This window comes from Triturus cristatus, chromosome 9 (assembly GCF_964204655.1).
Source record: "Triturus cristatus chromosome 9, aTriCri1.1, whole genome shotgun sequence".
In the NCBI taxonomy this organism is placed as follows: Eukaryota; Metazoa; Chordata; class Amphibia; order Caudata; family Salamandridae; genus Triturus; species Triturus cristatus.
This window is the reverse complement of record NC_140592.1, coordinates 1,147,313,040-1,147,333,974: the sequence shown is the minus strand read 5'-3', so window position 1 is coordinate 1,147,333,974 and position 20,935 is coordinate 1,147,313,040. Positions and strand designations below refer to the sequence as shown.

The following is a 20,935-nucleotide window of genomic DNA, read 5'->3' as shown; positions in this document are numbered from 1 at the left end:
ACTCTCAACAGGTGTGTGGAGCAGTGTCCTCGCGGCCAGTCTCGATGAAATCTGGGCAAGGATGGCTACTTCAGGCGTGAGCTGGATAAATTCACTACAAGACGCCATTAAAGCCATAGGTAAGGGAGCATAAGGGAGACTGTCCCTGGGGAGTGGGGTATACAGCATGCACAGTCAGGTCCTGGTGGACGCCATCTTCTCCAGTACGCTTTTTCTGCTCCACTCAAAATGGTGGCCCCTAAGTTGTATCCCATGAAAAACCCTCTGCCGAAAGTAACTCAGGAGAAGCCTTAGCCAGATTGGTAATGTTAACAGCAAAGCTAGCCAGGAGTTCAAATCTAGTTTACTACTTCTTGAATGCCTTGAGTGTAGGAGATAGCCTGTCTTTGTCCTATCTTAAGATGTCTGGGATAAAGAACAGAAATATACGGGTGGTTCTTACATTGCTTCCAGGGCAGTGGTAGGCCTTGCTCTTTCATCACCATAGTATGAACCGTTATGCTAGATTTATTGTTGGAATGGACTAGTTGAATGCAATTGTTTCCTGTGAAAATGAGCTCCACTAGTTGCTAGTTCTATACTTTTGCTCTCTGCCAAGTAACACACCCAATGAATCTTCACTTCATCATTGGACACTGTGGTATTCTGGTATTACAGTAGGGTAGTAGGCCCCATGACAACTTTGTTAGCACCAGCTTCACTGGCTAAGAGTCCCCATGGTAGACTTAAACAATGTGGACGAACCCACTATGCGTATGTGTTACAATCACTATGTGTGGTAAGTACATGGACCCATTAGGTGTACTTAAAAGACCCATCACACACCAACCTAGTTAGTGTCATGCTTCATCATTGGGGTCCCAACCGGGTGGCTGAGTGCCCCCCGGTTGTGCTACGATGCCTGGTTACAGCGGGTCCGTCCACATTGTTTAAGTCTAGCATTACATTGGGGAGCAGGACGTACCCCCTCTTCTTTCTCTCGCTCTCTCCTTGTTTTTCCAGTAAGAGTCCCCATGACCACTTTGTTAGCACCAGCTTCACTGGCCAAGGATTGCTTTTTGTAATTCCTTTCTGCCTTGGGAGAGTGCTGTCTGATGTTGAGCTGCTATGACGCGTTCCTATTTTGTAATATTTTGTCCGTAGATCCTAAAGTTATTATGGTATGTGATACTCTACTGTATTTTTTTAAGCTTGTGGAGGTCATCTAGAGATTGACAGAGCTGGCACACTGCCTTAAATTGATGCATCTCCCACCCCACCAGTCTCCGGGTTCTCCATCACAATTCCGAGTCGGGGAAGTACTGGGCTTACACCGGCAGAGATTTGGCTGGCTCCGCTGGTGTAAACCTCTGATCTGCTAGCCCATCTGTCATAGGATGTCAGGGCATGGTGACAGTCATCCCGCCCTATTTGGTGTAGGACAAGTGTCACTCCTTTTCTACCTGGAACCGTTATGACGGTCCGGGTAGTGAAAACACAATGGCCCCTTCCGTCTACGTCATGGTTGTTTTTTTGGTCGTTGTTGTTTTCAGTAGTCAAACTTCTGCTTTGTGAGTTTGTTTCTTGAAAACTGTAAACATGTTGAGCAAGCACAACAAATATGGCGCCTGCTCAACAGCGTTGAGTGCCTACAGTATAGCTGCTGCACCAGTGGATAGGCTGGTGGCACAGACATCCCCTCAATATGGCAGGCGGTGTGCAAGGAGCGAGGAGGTCATACTATCTGCAGACTTGAAGGTCGGCAGCCTTAAATATTTTTAGCCAGGTTGTTTTCTACCAAGTCCGTTTGCTCTAGTACATCCTACGTCTTTTCTTCAGACAGGGTTGCAGTTTTGAAGACCCTTCTCTTCTCTTGATTACCCTATGTGAATGGCTAATGCCCCTGAGATCTGTCTGCAGGATAGCTTCAATATTGAAGGTTCAGTTATGCAGTTCAACCATCTCTCAAGTCTGACAGCTCTCTAGTGGCTTGCCATGTCAAGAGATATTTTGTTTATAGTGCTGTTTGCAAAAGTGACAATATATCCTTTGGTTGGCAAATACTGAAAAAACTCTTACTCATTCACTCACCTAAATCACACACATTCCATCATGGGGGATACAGTATTGATTGAAAAAGCAGTGTGCCAGTACTCAAGAGAAATTTTAGGAATGTTATACATTTATTAAAAACATATAAAACAATTAAAAATTTGCGAACATACGTGACAAGAATTTTCAATTCTATTAAGGACAACGGAGGCGAGGATTATGCTTCTCATTTCTTTGCTTTATTCACAGCAGCCAATCAAACTTCTTATATATAAAAAAAAACTACAAATCCCATGAGCACCTAGTACCTACAATAATCATAGAGTCCACCTTATAATAGGTCCTGCAGAGGCAAACACCTCCTCTTTCTTTGCCTGCTCATAACCGAGAAGTCCAAGACAATCCGAAAGTCAAACCGTAAACTTGGAGGAAGAGTCCTTCACAACTAATAGACATTTCAATCTTCAAACGTGAAGACGAATTCTTGATCCCTGATGAAACTGGGGGTCACCGCAACTGAACTCCAAAGGGAAGCTCCACTTCCAACAGCATAAAGAGGGTAAGCTCGTCATTTGCCATCAGAACCTGAAACAGAAACAGGAATCCGTAATACCGGGCAACCTTACAGAGATCATAAAAAACATAATCTAAGCACAAGGGAGGGAAAATTAATGTAATGCAAGATACATAACATATATAACAAATCACAATACTGAACCCTGGGTGGGATAATCCTCGCCTCCGTTGTCCTTAACAGAATTGAAAATTCTTGTCACATATGTTCGCAAATTTTTATTTCGATGTCAGGACCGAAGGGCAGAGAGGCTAGCTGTTCTTCAAATCCGCATCTCGTATTGATCCTTATACAAGGTTTTAAAAAATATATTCTGATGTTGGGGGAAGCATTTTATACTCCCCCACAAGGAGCTTCAGAATAGAGGTGACTTCTGTACCGTGATCAAGCAACTTTTAAGGATCTCATCAGACAGTAATATCTTTAGTCTTGATAAAGATGGTTTAAATCAAGAGACTAACATTAAAATGCATAAACGCACTAGCACCATAATCCGCAGTGGGCTGCCACACTAGATATTGATTGTCTTGTCGTACATCAAGGTCCAGCCCCGACGTTACTTTATAGAGATATTGTCCCTTTATGTCAAAGTGTAGTGTCTTTCAATACTCTCTCTGAATTGTCTTTGTTATTGAGTCTGTTCATTTGTTTATTTATAGTGTGATGTTTTTTTTTATTTTGAACAAAACATACTATGTATGATTAACAGTTTTTTTAACTTGCTACAATTGTTTTATATGTTTTTAATACATTTATAACATTTCTAATATTTCTCTTGTGTACTGGCACACAGATGTTTTAATTGGTACTGTACCCCCCATGATGGAATGTGTTTGATTTAGGTGGGTGAATGAGTAAGAGTTTTCTCAGTTTTTGCCAACCAAGGGATATACTGTTACTTTTCTATATTGAACCCTAGTCCTTTGGATTACAAAGGGTCTCTCTCATTTTTCAAGAGATATAGTGCTGTTTGCCACAGTCAAGTGCTTTCTCTGCCCATCTAAGCCATCTAGAAACCATTGTCCATGCAATCCAGCCTATGGGGCCCTTTGCAGAATAAATCAGTTATTTCCCTAGTTTGGACACTACTATCTTTCATTGTCACCAAATGCAGACCCTCTTGTCGGGACATTTGAGACTTCCAGTCAGAATCAGGGAAGATTTGTCTGTCTTTTGCCTCTCTTCAGACATCAATAGTATTTTCATACTTTACTGGGTTGATTTTGTTACCATAATCCCCAAATTGTAATCTTTTCCACTCAAGAATGCACTTAGAAGCAGTCAGCTGGTGCCATCATTATTATACAAAAACAAAACCAAACTAAATAAAAACTTTTAAGTCCCATATTGCATTTGGAGCAATGAGGCCCACTCTTATTGTTTCTATGCACCCCCTCTGGCATTAGGAGGGGGACAGGTGAGAGGGAGTTCCGCTTCAAATAACATTTGACACCCTGGTCTCCTGTTGATTTTCAGTTCACAATAAATTATTTAAGACTCTGCAGTATTGGTTTTGTTTGTAGATTAAAAATATTTGGTTACTCCAGCTATGTCTATTCTCTGATTCTACAGATGGCTCACGGAAAAAGCACTTTCGACATTGCACAAGGCTAAAAACGCAGGTTGACCAGCCAGATGGGATCTTCATGCAGCTGTACCAGGATGTCTTCAAGTCCCGCTTCATGGCTGGCGAGAGCTACAACTTCACACGGGGATTGTACCTGCACAAGAACTATGTAGGCACCAAAGAGTTTGTGCCATGGAAAGGTGCAGTATACAATGTTCCTGTATTGTTGGGCTGCAGTAGGTTGTAGATTAGATTAGATTGTGAATGGTGTTGTAACCTGAAGTGGGCCACGTCCAAGGGTCTACTACACCAAGGCAAACCGGTTTTCCCTGAAGGTTCCTCCATCTTAGCTTTGGTAATGCAGCTGGATCAGCAAAGCTGTACACTAGGAGAAAGTGCATGTGGCGTATGTGTGTTACAATTTACAACAAAAGGACAGCCAAATGAAATAAAGAGCCAAGTTTAAATACAAATATTTAATGGACAATAAGGATACAAAACTAATCAAAATTTGGATCAATCAGAGCTGCCTCTGTGGAAGTAAAGGACATAGGTAGTCTAAATTTCTTAAAATAATGGAAATGCTAATTTGATGAAATACAGCAAATAGTCATCTCAGATAATTGTTGGATTCAATCTTAAATCAGTACTTATACCTGTTGAGTTATGTTTGAGCTGAGTGATCAAAGGTCATTTCGGAAATGAGAGAAAATGATTTGGGGGTGGTTCTCCCTGTTTGTGATTGGCTGTTGCTTGACTTCTTAATCTGGGCACTGAGAGAATGCCGTGGAGTCTCACAGACTGTGTTCCTTTTCCCTAACATTATGTAAATTGGGAGAAAGACCGAGTTGTGTTATTTTACTTTTTCAGTATGGTCAAAGTAAGTTGGTGCAGGTAGCGTACCACTGGTGTGAAAGCTAGAGGTCCCATGTCCGCTACTATTTTCTCGCCCCCACATGTGTAAATAGAAAAAGGCTCCAGGTTCACCATTGTTGCCTGGCTGGCTGCAGATTAAAACCCTGCAGTAACATGTCAGGTGGGAGAAGACAATGAACCAGTGATCCATGTATGACATTCATCTTTACTGTTTTCGGGGCGGCATCTGTCTCAGTGCACTCAAAGTTAGTGAACATTGATTTTCACAGGGCCTAGGAAGAAACTAGAAGCTCTGGACACTGGAGCCAGAACAAAGATTGTTGAGATAGTTTGTAGAGAGGAAAGCCTTAAACTATGGCAAACATGGGCTGGCTAATTGTGGAAACTGAGGCGGGATTGAGTCATGACTTTCCCAAATCAGTAGCTAGTGCATAGGATTAAAATGGCAACTCTAGGACCAACTGAAAACTCAGAAGAAATTCTGTCTGCACCTGTCTGCCAAGAGCTCCAACCTCTGCGGGGAAACCAACTGTTCAGTTTGCAATGGACAGCACTGGAGAGAAGCCTGGACACTAGCAGCCGGATGTATGTCGTTACAACGCACACTTTTACAACGCGTGCACTTACAACGCATTTTTTACAACGCAACATCCACTACAACGCATTCCATTACATAGCATGACACTACAACGCATGTTTAAAAACTACCTTTACAACGCATTCCTTTACATCGCATACTACCTTTACAACGCATACCATTACAACGCATAGTATAGGGGTAAAAATTACTATTCTAACTCCAGGGGGTGCAACAGTAGGGTAAGTGTTGGATTGCGTTGTAATGGTATGCGTTGTAAAGGTAGTATGCTATGTAATGGAATGCGTTGTAAAGGTAGTTTTTAAACATGCGTTGTAGTGTCATGCTATGTAATGGAATGCGTTGTAGTGGATGTTGCGTTGTAAAAATTTCGTTGTAAGTGTAGTGCGTTGTAACAGTTGCGTTGTAAAGGTTGTTCACCCTAGCAGCCTATTCTACAGGTCTGGGAGCTGTGAGAGAGGCCAGGACTCAGTTTTCCAGTATCTTCAACAAAGTTGGACATTGTCCTTTTCTGGTCTCGGTAGGCACAAAAGGGCCACAAGAAAGGCATGGCCTTGCTAGGTAAGATTTGCCTGTTTGGCTACGCAGAACTTTTTCCAGAGATGATTGAGGTTACTATAGGACTACTGCATGAAGTATCTGACCCTATATAGCTCTTGTCAGCGCAGCCCCCTTCCTTGCCCTACTGCAGATTTCTGAGAACCAAAAAAGCTACAAGACAGCAAAGTCTTCCCATCAACAAAGGGACTTTGATGGGTTCAAAAGCCAGCTTTTTTCTACTTGGAGCTTTTGGTTTCAAAACTGAATGTTTCTATGGGAGCCAACACTCTTTGTAGACATGTTCGAGGGACCCTAGCCACCTTTAGCATCCAACCTTGCTCTGCAATGACTTCCAGAAAAAAAAACTAACAGGGTAATTTAGAGTTTGTCCGATGTGGGAAATCCATCAAAAATCAACAAATTGTGATCCTGCCAAGATTGTGGCTCCCTGGCCACATTTCCAGGCAAAGAACCACTCGATTTCCACAGAGCCTCGGTTGGCTCAGCTGGTGGAAACCCTTGATCTAGGTGCCCGTCCACCATTTTGCCACTACCACTAGGTCACTGACATTCACCCAACCCTAATTAGGAAAGGCTGTCTCATTGTTTTTTTCTCCAGGACTGCTGTTGCCCTTCTGGAAAATCTTGTTGGTCCAACAAAACAAAATGTTCAAATTCAAAAGGCTCTGGCACACAGGGAAAACACTCCCTGCATGTAAAGGACATTTTTGTATTTCAATTCAGTTTTGGAATGTTGTTCTTACAAAACAAAAGAGAAACCCGAGTGGGCCACTTCAGTATGGCAGCTCGCATGGCCTTCTTTAGTAGTGAATGTAATGTAAAAGTGCATTTATAAAGCGCAAACTGTCACTCCGCAAGGAGCCTCCTGGCGCTAAAAGTACGAGGTGGAAGAAACTGAAATAAGAAGAACGAGAGGGAGGAGTGAGATTAATGCAAAGCAGAGGTCATCTGGACATTTATAAATCCAGGTTTTTAGAGCTTTCCTGAAAGGCGTCTCTGATTGTTGCATACGTAAGCCAGAAGGGAGTACGTTCCACGCCTTAGAGCCAAGATAGGCGACCGTTTTTCCACCTTTGGTGGCAAGTCTAAAGTGGGGTGGTTTTAGCAAATTGGCCGAGGAAGATCTGAGGGTCCTGGTGGTAATGTAGGGTGCAAAACGAGCTGTGAGATATCTAGGGCCTGTCCGGCGAGTGGCTTTATGGGTGATCAGAAGCATTTTGAAGAGAATCCTTTTATGAATGGGGAGCCAATGTAAGAGTGTTTAGAGCCGAGGATGCCGACGAAGTACGTGGGAGCCTAAGAACCAGGCGGGTTGCAGCGTTTTGTGCTATTTGTAATCTTTTAATTGTGGATTTGTTAGCCCCGGCCAACAGGCTGTTGCAATAGTCCAAGCGTGAGAGGACAAGAGCAACCGTTAACGATTTCCTAGCAGCCAGAGGGATCAGATCAAAGAATTTCTTCAAGGATCTTATTATACTAAAGCAGGTGCCGGCCGTAACCAGTGCATGAGGGAGGAAGGATAAGGAAGAATCAAACTTGACCCCCAGGTTTCTGGCCACCTTGACCGTATCCGGTGGGGGTGGAGTGCCTTCCAGCCACCACCTGTCAGGAATGAAAGTTACATTCGTGCCAATGGGTAGGATTTCAGTTTTGTCAGTGTTGCATTGTAAATGATTATTCTTCATCCACTGTATGACTTGAGAAAGACATGATTGGAAATTGCTTTCGGCTTCATTATTGTTTTTGTCCAGGGAGACGATCATTTGAGTATCGTCGGCGTATGAGGTGACTTCAATTCCGAAGGATTTTATAAGGAAGATGAGGGGGGCCATATAAACGTTAAACAACAGAGGGCTCAAGGAGGAGCCCTGAGGGACCCCTGTGGTTATCGTCTTCTCTGTGGAAAGGAAGGGACCTAACGCCACGGTTTGTCTGCGATTGGTGAGGAAGGATCTAATCCATGCCAGGACAATACCCGTGATACCGCTGCGTTCGAGTCTTGCCAGAAGGATATCGTGAGAGATGGTATCGAACGCGGCGGAAAGGTCCAGGAGGATCAGTACAGCTTTCTTACCCGAGTCAGCAAGGGTTTTTAACACCTCTGTGATTTCTAAGAGGGCCGACTCCGTTGAGTGTCTAGGGCGAAAACCAAATTGCTGAGAGTGGAGGATATTATTTGATTCGATAAAATTTGAAAGCTCTTTAAGTACAAACCTCTCCGTTATTTTGCCCAGCACTGGGAGCAATGATATCGGCCGTAGGTTAGAGAGGACTGATGCGTCTATATTTTCCTTCTTTTCGAGGGGTTTAACCAGGGCAAGTTTCCAATCCTCTGGGACAATGCCTGTGTCTAACGAGGAATTGACTATTTGGTTAACCACTGGGTTGACGGTGTCAATGAGTTTATGTAGAATCCTGGGGGGGCAGGCATCCAGCAGAGAACCTGAACTGCATGTCATTATGGCCTTGAATGTGGCATCCAGTGGCACTGGTGAAAAGGAGGAGAGCTTTGCAAGGGTTGGAGAAGGAGTGGGGATTTCCGTCTTGATGTTGGGAGGGGTAAGCGAGAATTTTTTTTGTATATTGGAAATCTTCTCTTCAAAGTAATTGGAGATATTGTCACACAGAGTTTGTGAGGGGGGAAGATCCTTCTTTAGTCCCTTGGGATTGGTGAAGGAGTTGACTATTTTAAAAATAGATTTTTGATCGAGTTTGGACTCTAGTATGACTTTGGAGTAGTAAGATTTTTTAGTGGTTTTAATAAAGGCATGGTAGAGTTTTCTACAAGCTTTATAGGCTCGCTTATCCTCGATAGCATAGGATTTCCTCCATTTACGTTCTAAATGTTTACACTGGTGTTGTTCTTTAGCTAGCTCAGAGGTAAACCAAGGAGGTCGCTGAGCTTTAATTTTCCTTGTCTTTTTTTTTTTTGTTCTGGCCTTCCAAGGGCGCCAGAGCATTGCAAATGTTGGAGATCCAAGTGTGAAAGTGCCCCGAGTCTTGGTTCGGGTTACCTGTGAGGGTAGGAGTGCAAGATTGAGCGTGAGGCCGAAGCTTGGGATTGCTTATAAGTTTGGACCAATTACGGCGGGGTTTGGAGTTGGGGGAGCGGTCCGGGCTGTCTGTCGATGGGTAATCTAAGATCAGTGGAATCATGTGGTGATCTGTCCAGAACAGTGGAATAGGAAGGGACACCGTAAGAGCGGGAAAATTGGAGCAGATCCCGTCTAGAGTGTGGCCAGCCTGGTGGGTAGGTTGCTGTACCAGTTGTTTCAAAGTGAGGAGCTCAGTTATCTGTAGAAAATTGTCCGTGTGCATATTCTAATGCGTCTGGTGCACAGTGGCATAGCTAGGGGGAGCGGTCCACCCCGGGTTGCATGAGTTTTGGGGGCGACGGCCTCCCCCCGCTCTTACTTGCGGCTGTGGCAGTAGGAATCGCAAGCACCCTCACCCCCTCACTCTTACATGCACCCACCACGAGCGGCAAACGCAGGGCACAGCTAATGCGCTTTCATTACAGAGGGCTTCACCAGGGTGACTGTGATCTCTAAATACAGTGGAGGCCCTCCATTAAGGGAGCAGAGCTTGGGGTTTAAATGACCTCCTACGTCCCAAGGTAACATTTTTAGGTCTCGCCTACGCAGCGCTCATGCGCTGCTTAGGAGGGCATTTAGCCGTCGCTCTGCTCATTTTCAAGCACACACTTGTGCTTGTGGCGGCATCAACCTTGCGGGAGTGAGCAGAGGCTCGCCACAAGCACGAGTGCAATTCTTGAAAATGAGCAGATTGCTCTCCCAAGCGCGCACGCGCGCACCACTCGCGGGCTCACCTGCTCCTTTACGAGACTTTACTTTTGTTTCTCATGCGCGCGCTGCTACTCTAACATGGGGATCCGGTGTCCTTTGTTACTCTCGACTATGCAATGAAGATATGTTCCTCCTGACATTAATAGAGCTGCTGTACATTGTTCCGTGATTACAGCCTGGAAGAACGCAGAGTGCGCGTGCCGCTTTGTATGCAGCACATTGATGTACAACTCCGCCACGCTTACTTAACTAGGCTACAATTTGTGTACTTAAACCCCAGTGCCTCGTGCTTGTCCTGGAGGAGTTGTTACTGTCACCCCTCGGGCGCTCGCGCCTTCTCACGGGGCTCGCGCAACTATTTTTGAACTGTAAATACGGCCATATTTTCTACTCTGATGGATAGTGCAGGGGCGGCTGCTTGTTTACTTATGCTTTTAATTTTCTTTCAGCTGTGCTGTCCTGCCCCATTGTTGCGTGACCCGTGTAAACACCCTCCCCGTCCTGCTTGCTCCACCCTCCACACCACAAAAAAACATTAACAAAGCCAATAGATTTCGAATAGCCGAGATCTCTTGGTTTTGCCAATGCTTATTTAACTTTGTAAGTGCTGCATCAAAAATTCTTAACATGCAAAGTGCTGCTGGCTAAACGCCCAGACTGCTAAGGTGTGCAGAGTTTGTGCTATTTACCCAGAGGCCGGGTAAGCCACCAGCGTTGTTTTCATAAGGGGGAGGTTCTACCTGCGTCCCAATATTTAACGCGATGCTCCTGCCTGGCTCCCGAGGCCGTGTCACTAACGTGCAAAGGATGCTTGGGAGGCAGAGGGCGGGGATCAAGCGTACCCGCTGATCGAGTATAACCTGCCTTGTTTGGGAAGAAGAGCCCGGACTACCCGTGCAGGTGTGATCTGCGGCAGACCGCGATGGCTGAGGATCAATGCGGAGCTGTGCGGGAGGAGCACCGGTTCAACCAGTGCACCCTGAAGAGGTACTTGGAGGACCGATTTCCAGGCTTCCCATCAGATCCATCGCAAGCCCTTACTGTCGGGCAGTACAGGTAACACCCGCCTCCTAGGCTCTGGAGCCGCACAGGCGCTAGCACATGTTAAATCCCGGAGTGAACAGACAACTTGTGTCCTGGTGGCGTGGATCCATCTGGCAACCCTCAACGTAGGTGACTTTCCAAGCATCTAATACCTGGCAGACATCGCAGGTAACAGCATTCCTACCTATCTGGCACTCCAAGGTCAATTTCTTGTCTGTGACATCGGTGTATGGATGATGCAGGAAATGTTACATGTGCTCACGCTGATGGGGAAAAGTAACATTCAATTCAGGGCTGTGCTTCTCTCCATTTAGTGCTTTGAGACAATTGAGAAGGGACTGGGGAGCTGGACTTAAGTGCAGGGCTGTAAGGGAGACAAAAAAAGTTGGGGGCGTGGCCTCGGTAATTATATGCGTGGTAAAACCGCCTCCATGACCTTTCTTTTATTGCATGCAGATATATAACACAACAACTGACGTACAGCTAAAACCAGCCATGACTATAGGCTTTGTCGATGGTTGTCTCTGCGTTCTCTGCAGAGAGTCCAAGGATTGTATGATCATGTTCTCTGAACATTTTTCTGATCCACAAATAGGCACTAATACTATGAGAACCTTGCGCTGGCTTCCACCTCCGCTCCGCTAAATTGAGGCCCGTTATAAATATCTGGCAAATAACTAGAGTTCAAAGTATGCACTCTACGAGAGTAACACCCCACACACGAAAATACGAAAACTCACCACAGAAATAGTTAACACTCTTAAGGAATACAAGATTTAAATACAACGTAAAAGAAATTCAAGAAGACCTAAATCCTCGTCATGGATTACCTTCACGTTTTTTTTTTCTTGATGATTTGTTCAAAAATTGTCTGTTTTTCCGTGTAAAGTTAAGGACATGAACATAAGCCCCGAAGGTGATCAGTTTCAAGGTCTGTTTTTAAATTAGTGCGATGTCTAAAAAAGCGAGGAACCTGGGCCACCCTAATGCCCTGGCTTTAAGTGGGATGAAAAAAGTGTTGCTTGTCTGGAAGGGGCTGTCCCTATTTAATTATGGGCATGGCTTAAACCTGTAAACTGTATTTCTACGATTCCAATAGAGTGCCTCCTGACTGGTATTTGGTTCTTCTCTGAGCTTTCTGTTATTGTATCCAAATATACAACACAACAGCTGATATACACCCAAAACCAGCCTGGACTACAGGCTTTGTCAATGGTTGTTAGCTGTCTAAAATAAATTAAAAACAACGATGCAGATTTAATTCTGATAATTAAATATTACCAGCCTTGGTATTTGGCCCTCCAACGTTTAATAGCCCCAGGTGTGGGTTCTCAGCAGAGCCTCAAAGGCACTGGCACACTTGCTTTTATAACTTAAGCACAGCCCAGGGCTTTAAGTGGGCCGGGTCCTAGTTCTAACAAGCACTGGCATAGCCAATAGGTCTCGCCTTTGGGAACTTATAAGTGTTTCGCCATGCAACAGTTGATGTTGTTGCACCAAGGATATTGTGCTGGATAACTAAACACTTATAAGGTCCCAAAGGCGAGACCTATTGGCTATGCCAATGCTTGTTGTTGAGTGCGACCTGCACGGATTACCTGCCTCCTGCGACATTAAGTGGCACTCTATTGATTCTTGGTTATTTCTACCTTGAAATGTTAAAAGTGCATACCTCCATTTACCTTAATCCGATTTGTGCTACTGTCCTGTCATTTTGCTTGTAAGTGTTTCTTAATTTTTCAAAATTGGTGTGCAGTTTCATCGTGTTGTACCTTGGCTTTAACATGTTTGGACTATGTGAACCTAACATGCATTTCTTTGGGAAAACGCCTGCTGCCAAGAGTTGAGCAGAGTTTTTTCACTGAACTGTTTTGGAATCTAAAGAGAGATTGCCTTACTAAGGCGATATCGTATGCACACTCAAATTAATAATTCAGGTTGTCACATTGTAGTGTGTAGAAAATCGATGTAGGGCAACGGAACAGCCACAGCAGTGGCAGGTCAAACTGATTCAAAGGATAGAGCACACAAGACGTTCAGGCTGCCAAATCTAACCTCTGCCTGTGCTGCCGAGACATCTCAACATCATGCTCCAGCAATTGCAGCCCCCAACAAGTTCTGATGGGCTTGTGTGCAAAAAAGGTGATTCGAGCTAAGCAGGCTGAGTTAGAGCACTGTTTCTGAAGCCACACTGAGGCAAGCTCCAGTGTTTGAGTAGGCAATATCGGTAGGAAATCTGGCAACTGTCCCTGAGCTCAGCTGAAGGGTCGAGCTGAACTGGAAGGGTCGAGTCAGGGACGCAGTCCTGCTGGGTTACCCGGCATGGCAGCCTCAAACTCTGCTGCAGAGGCTCATCTTGAACAAAAGTTGCAAAAGGATTTTACATTGTTGCTGTTCTAGAGGCTAGTTTCCACGGATATTGACTACTTGTTTAACTATTTTACGGATATCCTCGCAATATACATATTTTTTAAATTAAGCTTTTCAGTTTTATTTTTTTAAGGGCAGGCAGTGGTTTCTGGGACCACTGCCTGCTCTTAAAAAATATTTTCCTACATACCCACAAAGGGGAAGGGGTCCCTTCCTAATTGCGAGAGTCGCAAATGCTATTTTGCGAGTCAGTAACTCGCAAAATAGAATTTGTACATGCCATTACCCTTTCTTGCGACCCCAAACAGGAGGATCTCCTGTTTGCGGCCGCAAAAAAGGGTCGTACATCTGGCCCTTGGAATCCTCCCTCCATTCGATTTTAGTCAGCGTTCCACCCGAGAGGTATGTTCTATGTAGTATTCTGAGTTGAATCAGTCGATATTTCAGTGGATTCACCGCCTCCCGGGGGATGTCAATACCTCCTGCCATTCCTCATCGTCTAGCACAACAATGTCTTTCTGCCAAATTTCTCTAAGCGAAAGGAGTGGATCTGGCAAATTATTACTTAGTTTTTGGTACGTTATTGAAATGGCCTTCTTGGTCATAGGATCTAGAAGTAACCTACCTTCTAATGGAGAAGCCTCTGGTATCACCTCGTTATGCAGGATTAGTGTAGTTAGCGTGTGCTGTACTTGCAGGTATCGGAATATTTCCTTATTTGCCAATTTATGGTCAGATTGCAACTTAGTGAATGGGGTTACCTTTCCATTCTTCCAAAGATTCCCTATCGAGGAGATGCCCATATTATCCAAGTTACTGAAATATCCCCGCCATTTTGAGGCTGCAAGACGGTCCCCAGCCCCCACCGGTCATCAGCAAAGGAACCTTTTAAACAGCCTTGAAATCAAGGTAGTCCACTCTAAAAGCATAGTAGGCTTTGTCCAGGCAGGAAGCACCTCAAGCAGATCACTGTGCGCATGTCCAGCAGTCTGCACACTCGTAGATCCCTGGGATACCAAAATTCCAGGAGTTCTGGTAATCTTGAGTCATTTGTGACAGAGCTTGTTTCAGTAATGTAACGCCTCCATATATGCTATAGGGAATGGTGTCCATCAACGTGTCCTTGATCGACGCCATACTAGATCGAGAACGTGTTGAGGGAACGATTCTCCAGAACATAATTGGAGAAAATACACTATTACCAACACTGAAGCAAGCTATATGCTACAGAAGCCCTGATGAAGTTAACAGTTTATACTTACTGTTCCGAAACACGCATTTACTGGTTGGATCGATCGTTATAGCCTGAAGATAAAAGAAACAAAAAAATGATTGGGCATTATATGTAATACTGTTTGATTTGGGGATTATCAGTTAATAATTTGTCCCCGCTCTAAATAAGCGTTATTCATTTAGCATCCTTTAAGACATTTCCTGTATAAATGACTGTCAGCCAGCAAAGTTTCATGTAAGTTTGAATTATCTGAATGTGTTGAAACCCTACACCATGCCTTTATCATGAATCTCATGTGCTTCAATCAGGGCTTATGAAACCACACTGCCTTGTGGTTCTTTACCATCCACAATTGGGTCAAAATACTCTTCCATTTATTGTGCTTGATAGCCATTGCATCCTTTCGACCATGTGTTACAAGTTGTTTGATAGAATTTTCAGCCCCCAGGGTTTGGCCACCACACCACAAACGCACAACTTTGTTCACATCTAGTGATCAGATTATTTCGCATTGGTCTCGTTCAACACTCCTGTTAGGAAATATAGCGAGGAACAATGGTTCCACTCATCATTATTTCCTATTTGATTTGGAGAAAACAATCATTTACAAATACATATTTGTTAAGTATGCATAATTGCAACAACTTTAGGAAGAGAAGAGATGACGCAGAGCCACGAAACCAGGTAGTGTTGGTGTATTGACACCATGTAGTTTTATATGTAGTGGCCCTTTAAACCTGGCTTTTCAACCATTACTATAAGACTGATTTGCATATAGCTTGATCAGAACCGAGGTGGCGAAGTGAGCTAAAGAATGATGATGGATTCAAACCAGATCTCTTGAGTGGGGGTGAGTGTTTGAAAAGTTTCAGCGATCCGTCCATCATCTCCTTGTGTTTGCTTTGTTCGCCCTAAGTTGGCAGGCTATGCCCATACGTGGTCCCCTTGCTCACTTTGACACTGGATTCAAGCTAGCCTGGCTGATAAAGGGTGTTACCTAGAAACCGGTCCCAGGATGCTTGTTTCTGGGTCAGGGAAGACCTGGCTTGGCAGTTCAGGCTGGACTGTACCCATGAGGCACAGGGTCAAGACTGATTTGCATATAGCTGGGTCAGACCTGAGGTGGTGAAGTGAGCTAAAGAATAATAGATTCAACCCAGAGCTGTGACTGGGGGTGAGTGTCTGAAATGTTTCAGCGCTCTGTCCATCATCCCCTTATGTTTGTTCTTTTCAACCATTAAGCCATATCTCCCCCCTCTTAGATCTGTAGTCTTTCTACCAATGAGGCAGCGCCTTGACATGCTCGGATAAATGGGCGCTATACAAATCCTATTTTCATTTCATTTCATATGGTGATATTCAGTGTGGACAGCACCGCACCCAGTACAGTGAGTGAAAACACCACAACGTTCTTGGTGAAGAGACACATTTTAAAAAGAACAAGTCTGCCCCTGTTTAGAAAACAAGTGGTGAGATAATTTTGAGAGACACGGTCTAAACAAGAATTGATATTGAGCTGTAAGATCAAATTATCAATCATGAAGTTCTTGTTCAACCACTTATGGTAAATCACTGTTTGAACCCTGATGTGATAATCCACGGGTCACAATCAGCACTGTAGGTTAATTTATAGTACATCTGAGAATACTGTGAAAAAGGACCACAAAAAACCAAAACATCAACAGTAGTTGCTAAATGTATATAATATTTGCAGGTGATCTGTATCCCGAACAGGGAGCCTTCAGGCAAAGACGTCTTGGATAGCCAACAAAAAATGGAATACATCTCAAATAATTATTGGATCAAACAAGGAGCAAAAGATTCCTATATGATAATAAAAAAACCATAAAAGAAAAACGGTGAAGAGTGTACACAAACTAACCACAGATGGAACACATAGGTACAAATTAAAAATAAAAATGTATCAAAGCGATATATCCCAAATTTCAGGGAAAAACGATACAAATGTCCGTATAACTAGCCACAGAAGTCGATTGCAGCCAACAGCGGCATTAGCCATTCACTGTCTGCGGTGAGGTGATTGATGAGAGAATCACGTGGTAACCATGAGGTTCAAAAATGGCCACTTATTCCTATCTGTGCCCTATAGTTTGGCAGCCCAGTTTCCTATAGCTAGTGTTTTTCCAGGATGGGAGACTACCTGCAGAATGTTGTTAGATGCCCACAAACCTGCAAGTTTGTGGGTGTCACCCACTTTTGGTCATGGAGCCATCCGGAACCACCAACAAACACTCAGTTAACATTGTGTTTGTGACATCAGCCATTATACCACTCTTGTAGAATTGACATAATCCAGGCGTTCCTGCTTTTGTGAATTTGTAGTATGATTTTGCACTCTCAAATTGTGTTTGGTTGGAAGGTTTGTGGCTCGTGGCTGTATGAAGTATTGTGTTTCCAGCAAGTAGTGCTTATTATACACCTTTAACTTCGAAAATGGGCACTGTTACCCCTAGACAGCTCATTGTGTGTGCTCAGTTACATTTGGTAATATGTGTATATGTGTTGGGACAAAGATAATGAGCATCCCACATTTAATTGATTTACTGTGTTACTTCAACGTGCCTTCTCTAGGTCCACTTAGGCTACATCCAACTTTAAAATGAAAGTAAAATTGACCCCCCCCCAACATATTTATTGCATTCCTTTGTGTTACAAATACCAAAATTAACTATTAGTAATTTATTGATTTTGGGGGAATGAAAGGCTGAGTAAGTACTGTGGTATTTGCAAGTTGTCTAAGATTTCCAAAGATATCTCGCTACTTAAAGGTACATGCTTTGCTCCTGTGTTTTGGTATAATTTCATGTATTTTGTCTTTTTTGATGCGAGATCGTCCATTCCCGATTCAAAGTAGCACATGGATCCTGATAGAAATGTTGCATTAGGATGGGTGAGATTTAAGTCCTTGGACATCTAAGGAAGAATTAGAGTCCATGCACCTGTGTCACTCATCCCCAATCTACAGTGAGCTATAAAGGTAGGAGGAGTGGCCCAAATTGCTAACCTATAAATCTAGAGAGGTGCTTTCTGCTTCAACCCACAAGGCTCGCTTCTCCAAACCACACTGTCCTTGTACTGACCCAGAAAGGTCTGAATCGGTTTGCTTGTAGGCAATGGAGTTTTGTAAGAGACAGTGGTCCCTGAAAGCAAAAGAGTATATCAAGCAATAAACAATATAGCCACAATGGGTACTATATTATAGCCTGTGTCCAGCCGGACAAGGCAGCTTTAATAAGCAAAAATGGTTTTCAATGATCAGACAAGATGTAAGCGAAATATTGGTGGGACACAAGCCTGTATCCTATGGCTTACATATCAAGAGGACATAAATTTCTGAGAAAACAAACAGGCAATTGAGGCGATGTTTCTATGACGAGAATAACAGGTGGTGAAACATCTTGGTATATAACTAGTCACCTTCACAACATTTTATACACATAAGTAGTCATAGTGTAAGGTGAACGACATAGTCGACGACGTTTCGATCCTTACTGGGGGGGTGTTAGGATCATCATCAGGACTGATTAGTATAATTGCCTTTAGAAATGCCTGAATTAACAACAATTCACACAAAAACCAACATAATACAATGAAGAGGAAGGAAGGGGGGGAGAAAAATTGGAAAAAAAACATAATTGTCAAGATTAAATAAATTAAAACAAAAACATAAGACAGTATATGTCAGAACACGTGCTGAACGTGATCAGGATGACTTTGTGAACTCTCGATCACGGAACGATAGAGAAATAAAGTGGAACACGCTACGTAGCAGGTCGTATTAATGGTGGAAGGGCGTGGTTACCGCGAGTGTAAAGGGATCTTGACGGTGGAACAGTGCGTGGTCGTTGACATGCTTGAAAGGAGGGCGTGTCTGAGACCGGGAAATGTGAATGCCGTCGGTGAGAAACAAGCGCTTTCTATACAGTGAAGAGTATATTTAGTGAGCATTTCGTGATACGCGAGCAAAAATTTATTGATTTTGGGGGAATGAAAGGCTGAGTAAGTACTGTGGTATTTGCAAGTTGTCTAAGATTTCCAAAGATATCTCGCTACTTAAAGGTACATGCTTTGCTCCTGTGTTTTGGTATAATTTCATGTATTTTGTCTTTTTTGATGCGAGATCGTCCATTCCCGATTCAAAGTAGCACATGGATCCTGATAGAAATGTTGCATTAGGATGGGTGAGATTTAAGTCCTTGGACATCTAAGGAAGAATTAGAGTCCATGCACCTGTGTCACTCATCCCCAATCTACAGTGAGCTATAAAGGTAGGAGGAGTGGCCCAAATTGCTAACCTATAAATCTAGAGAGGTGCTTTCTGCTTCAACCCACAAGGCTCGCTTCTCCAAACCACACTGTCCTTGTACTGACCCAGAAAGGTCTGAATCGGTTTGCTTGTAGGCAATGGAGAGCATGGACCCTATTCAAAAAGGTAATTTTGGTCAGAAATGTGACTTTATGATCGATATTATCTGTTTACAAGTGCCAAGAATTCACAAAACGATTCCTAGCGGACATAAATGCATGTTTTAGTGAGAATTTCTCCACCGCAGTAGTAAATTGCATTCAAGGGATGCGAAATGGGCGTTCCAAGGCGGTGGACGCCAGTGGCACTTATTTCTGGGCTCCAGGATACTCTGGCTGGTCCTGCAGGCGACAGTCAGATCCTCAGTCTGAATGATTACTTTAAATTGACCCCTGCATGTCTTTTCTGTGGAGGCAGAAACACGCCCAGGCGTTCACATAGGCATCATCAGAAGCACTAAGCTGTTTATGACAGACGCATTGCAGTCAGATGTCAGAAGGAACGGAGAAAAGACCTGCACACTTTTTAGGTGTGGATAGTAATTGTAGACCTGGGCAGGAGCACCTTCTAACTCCGCGGCAGAAGCAACACTCGCGTGATGTCACAGCACCGGTATGTATGCGCAATCAGTGATAGTACATAATGTCTTTCAATCTTGGAGAGGGTAAATCCCAGTTACCTTTCAGGAAGATGAGGCATACCGGGCCTACAACGAAATGATTGCAACATTTCATTAGAACCTTTGTACTATTACTGCATAGATGTGAATATTCTGTTATAAAATAAAGCAATTGCCCTGCGTTTAGCATTAATGTACTAATTACCGAATTGGATATTGAGTTTGAAGCATAGATTGATCACCCCACAGCTCACACTTGTGCTGACCATTCATGAGAATATAGCAGTGATGAGCATGCTGCACCTTTGTATTTTTTTCTCCAGGTTTTAACATATAAATCTAATTAACTGCAGTCACACTTTGTGGAATTATGCAAGCTGTAAGCCTTCCTTTTCTTCAAGAAGAGGTGGGAGAACCTCCTTTGAAATGGTGTCTATTGCACCATTCATTTAATGCTTATTTTGGTGCCATAGATAGTATGAAGTTCTAAGTGGATCATAAAAGAAACAAATTATATTTCTATTTACGGGTGGAAGATCAAAAAGTATTTGATCATTTGCCCGCCACCAGAAGATGAAGCGTTGGCAAGTCGCTGTGAAACAACTTGGAATTTATTTTAAAGGAAAGATACACTTTGTGGTTCATAGTCATACATTTTTCAAGAGGGTCTCAAGGCCAAATGAGTCAACTGATTCTTATGTCAATGCATAAAACTTATTAGAACATTGGAATGTTGGTAGCTCCATTGAAAACAATGGAGCGCTCCGGGCTTATAATGGCTGGTATAAGCCCGGAGCTCCAACATTCCAATGCTTCTTTGTTCACAGCTCTGGCTGTGAACAAAGGCTTCAGGGAGCCGGAGGGGATTTCAATCCCCTCGTGCTCCCTGAAGCCTTTGTTTTATTTGTTAGAACATTCTGCCCTCTAGTGGCAGAATGTTCTAATAGCCTTATATCCCTTCGTAGCTGGGCTATACCGGCCATTAAAGTCCTGCTGCTTTGTTAAAGGCCCGCGCCTTCGGCGCGGGCCTTTAACCCTGGAGCGGGCCTTTAATAGCCGGTATAGCGGGCTATAAGGCTATATTAGCTTACATCTTTGCTTAGAGTCTTGCCATCTTCCCTTTCAAAAGCTTCTTAAAACATGGTTGTTTCAAATTCCAACTCTATAAACTTTCCAGTCTTCTCCTTGTCTATGCTGCTAGCGCTGGGATGCCTTAGGGAAGAGGTGTGGCACCGCGGCCAGGGCGACTGGAATCTGGGGATCACGGTTCGATCCCCGGCGCCGGCAGCAGATTAGCCCAGCATCATGTGACTCTGGGCAATAGCTTG

At 43.7% G+C, this 20,935-nt stretch overlaps 1 protein-coding gene across 1 annotated transcript in view; it reads left to right on the top strand.

Moving 5' to 3' along the window:
- The window catches only part of PLA2G4F (phospholipase A2 group IVF), a 238,999-nt gene that overhangs the window by 185,078 nt on the left and 32,986 nt on the right, over nucleotides 1-20,935 (top strand). The window contains exons 16-17 of the mRNA XM_085627089.1: nucleotides 12-119; nucleotides 4,178-4,372. Coding sequence (XP_085483215.1) covers nucleotides 12-119; nucleotides 4,178-4,372 — 303 coding nt within the window. The remainder of the gene's footprint in view (nucleotides 1-11; nucleotides 120-4,177; nucleotides 4,373-20,935) is intronic.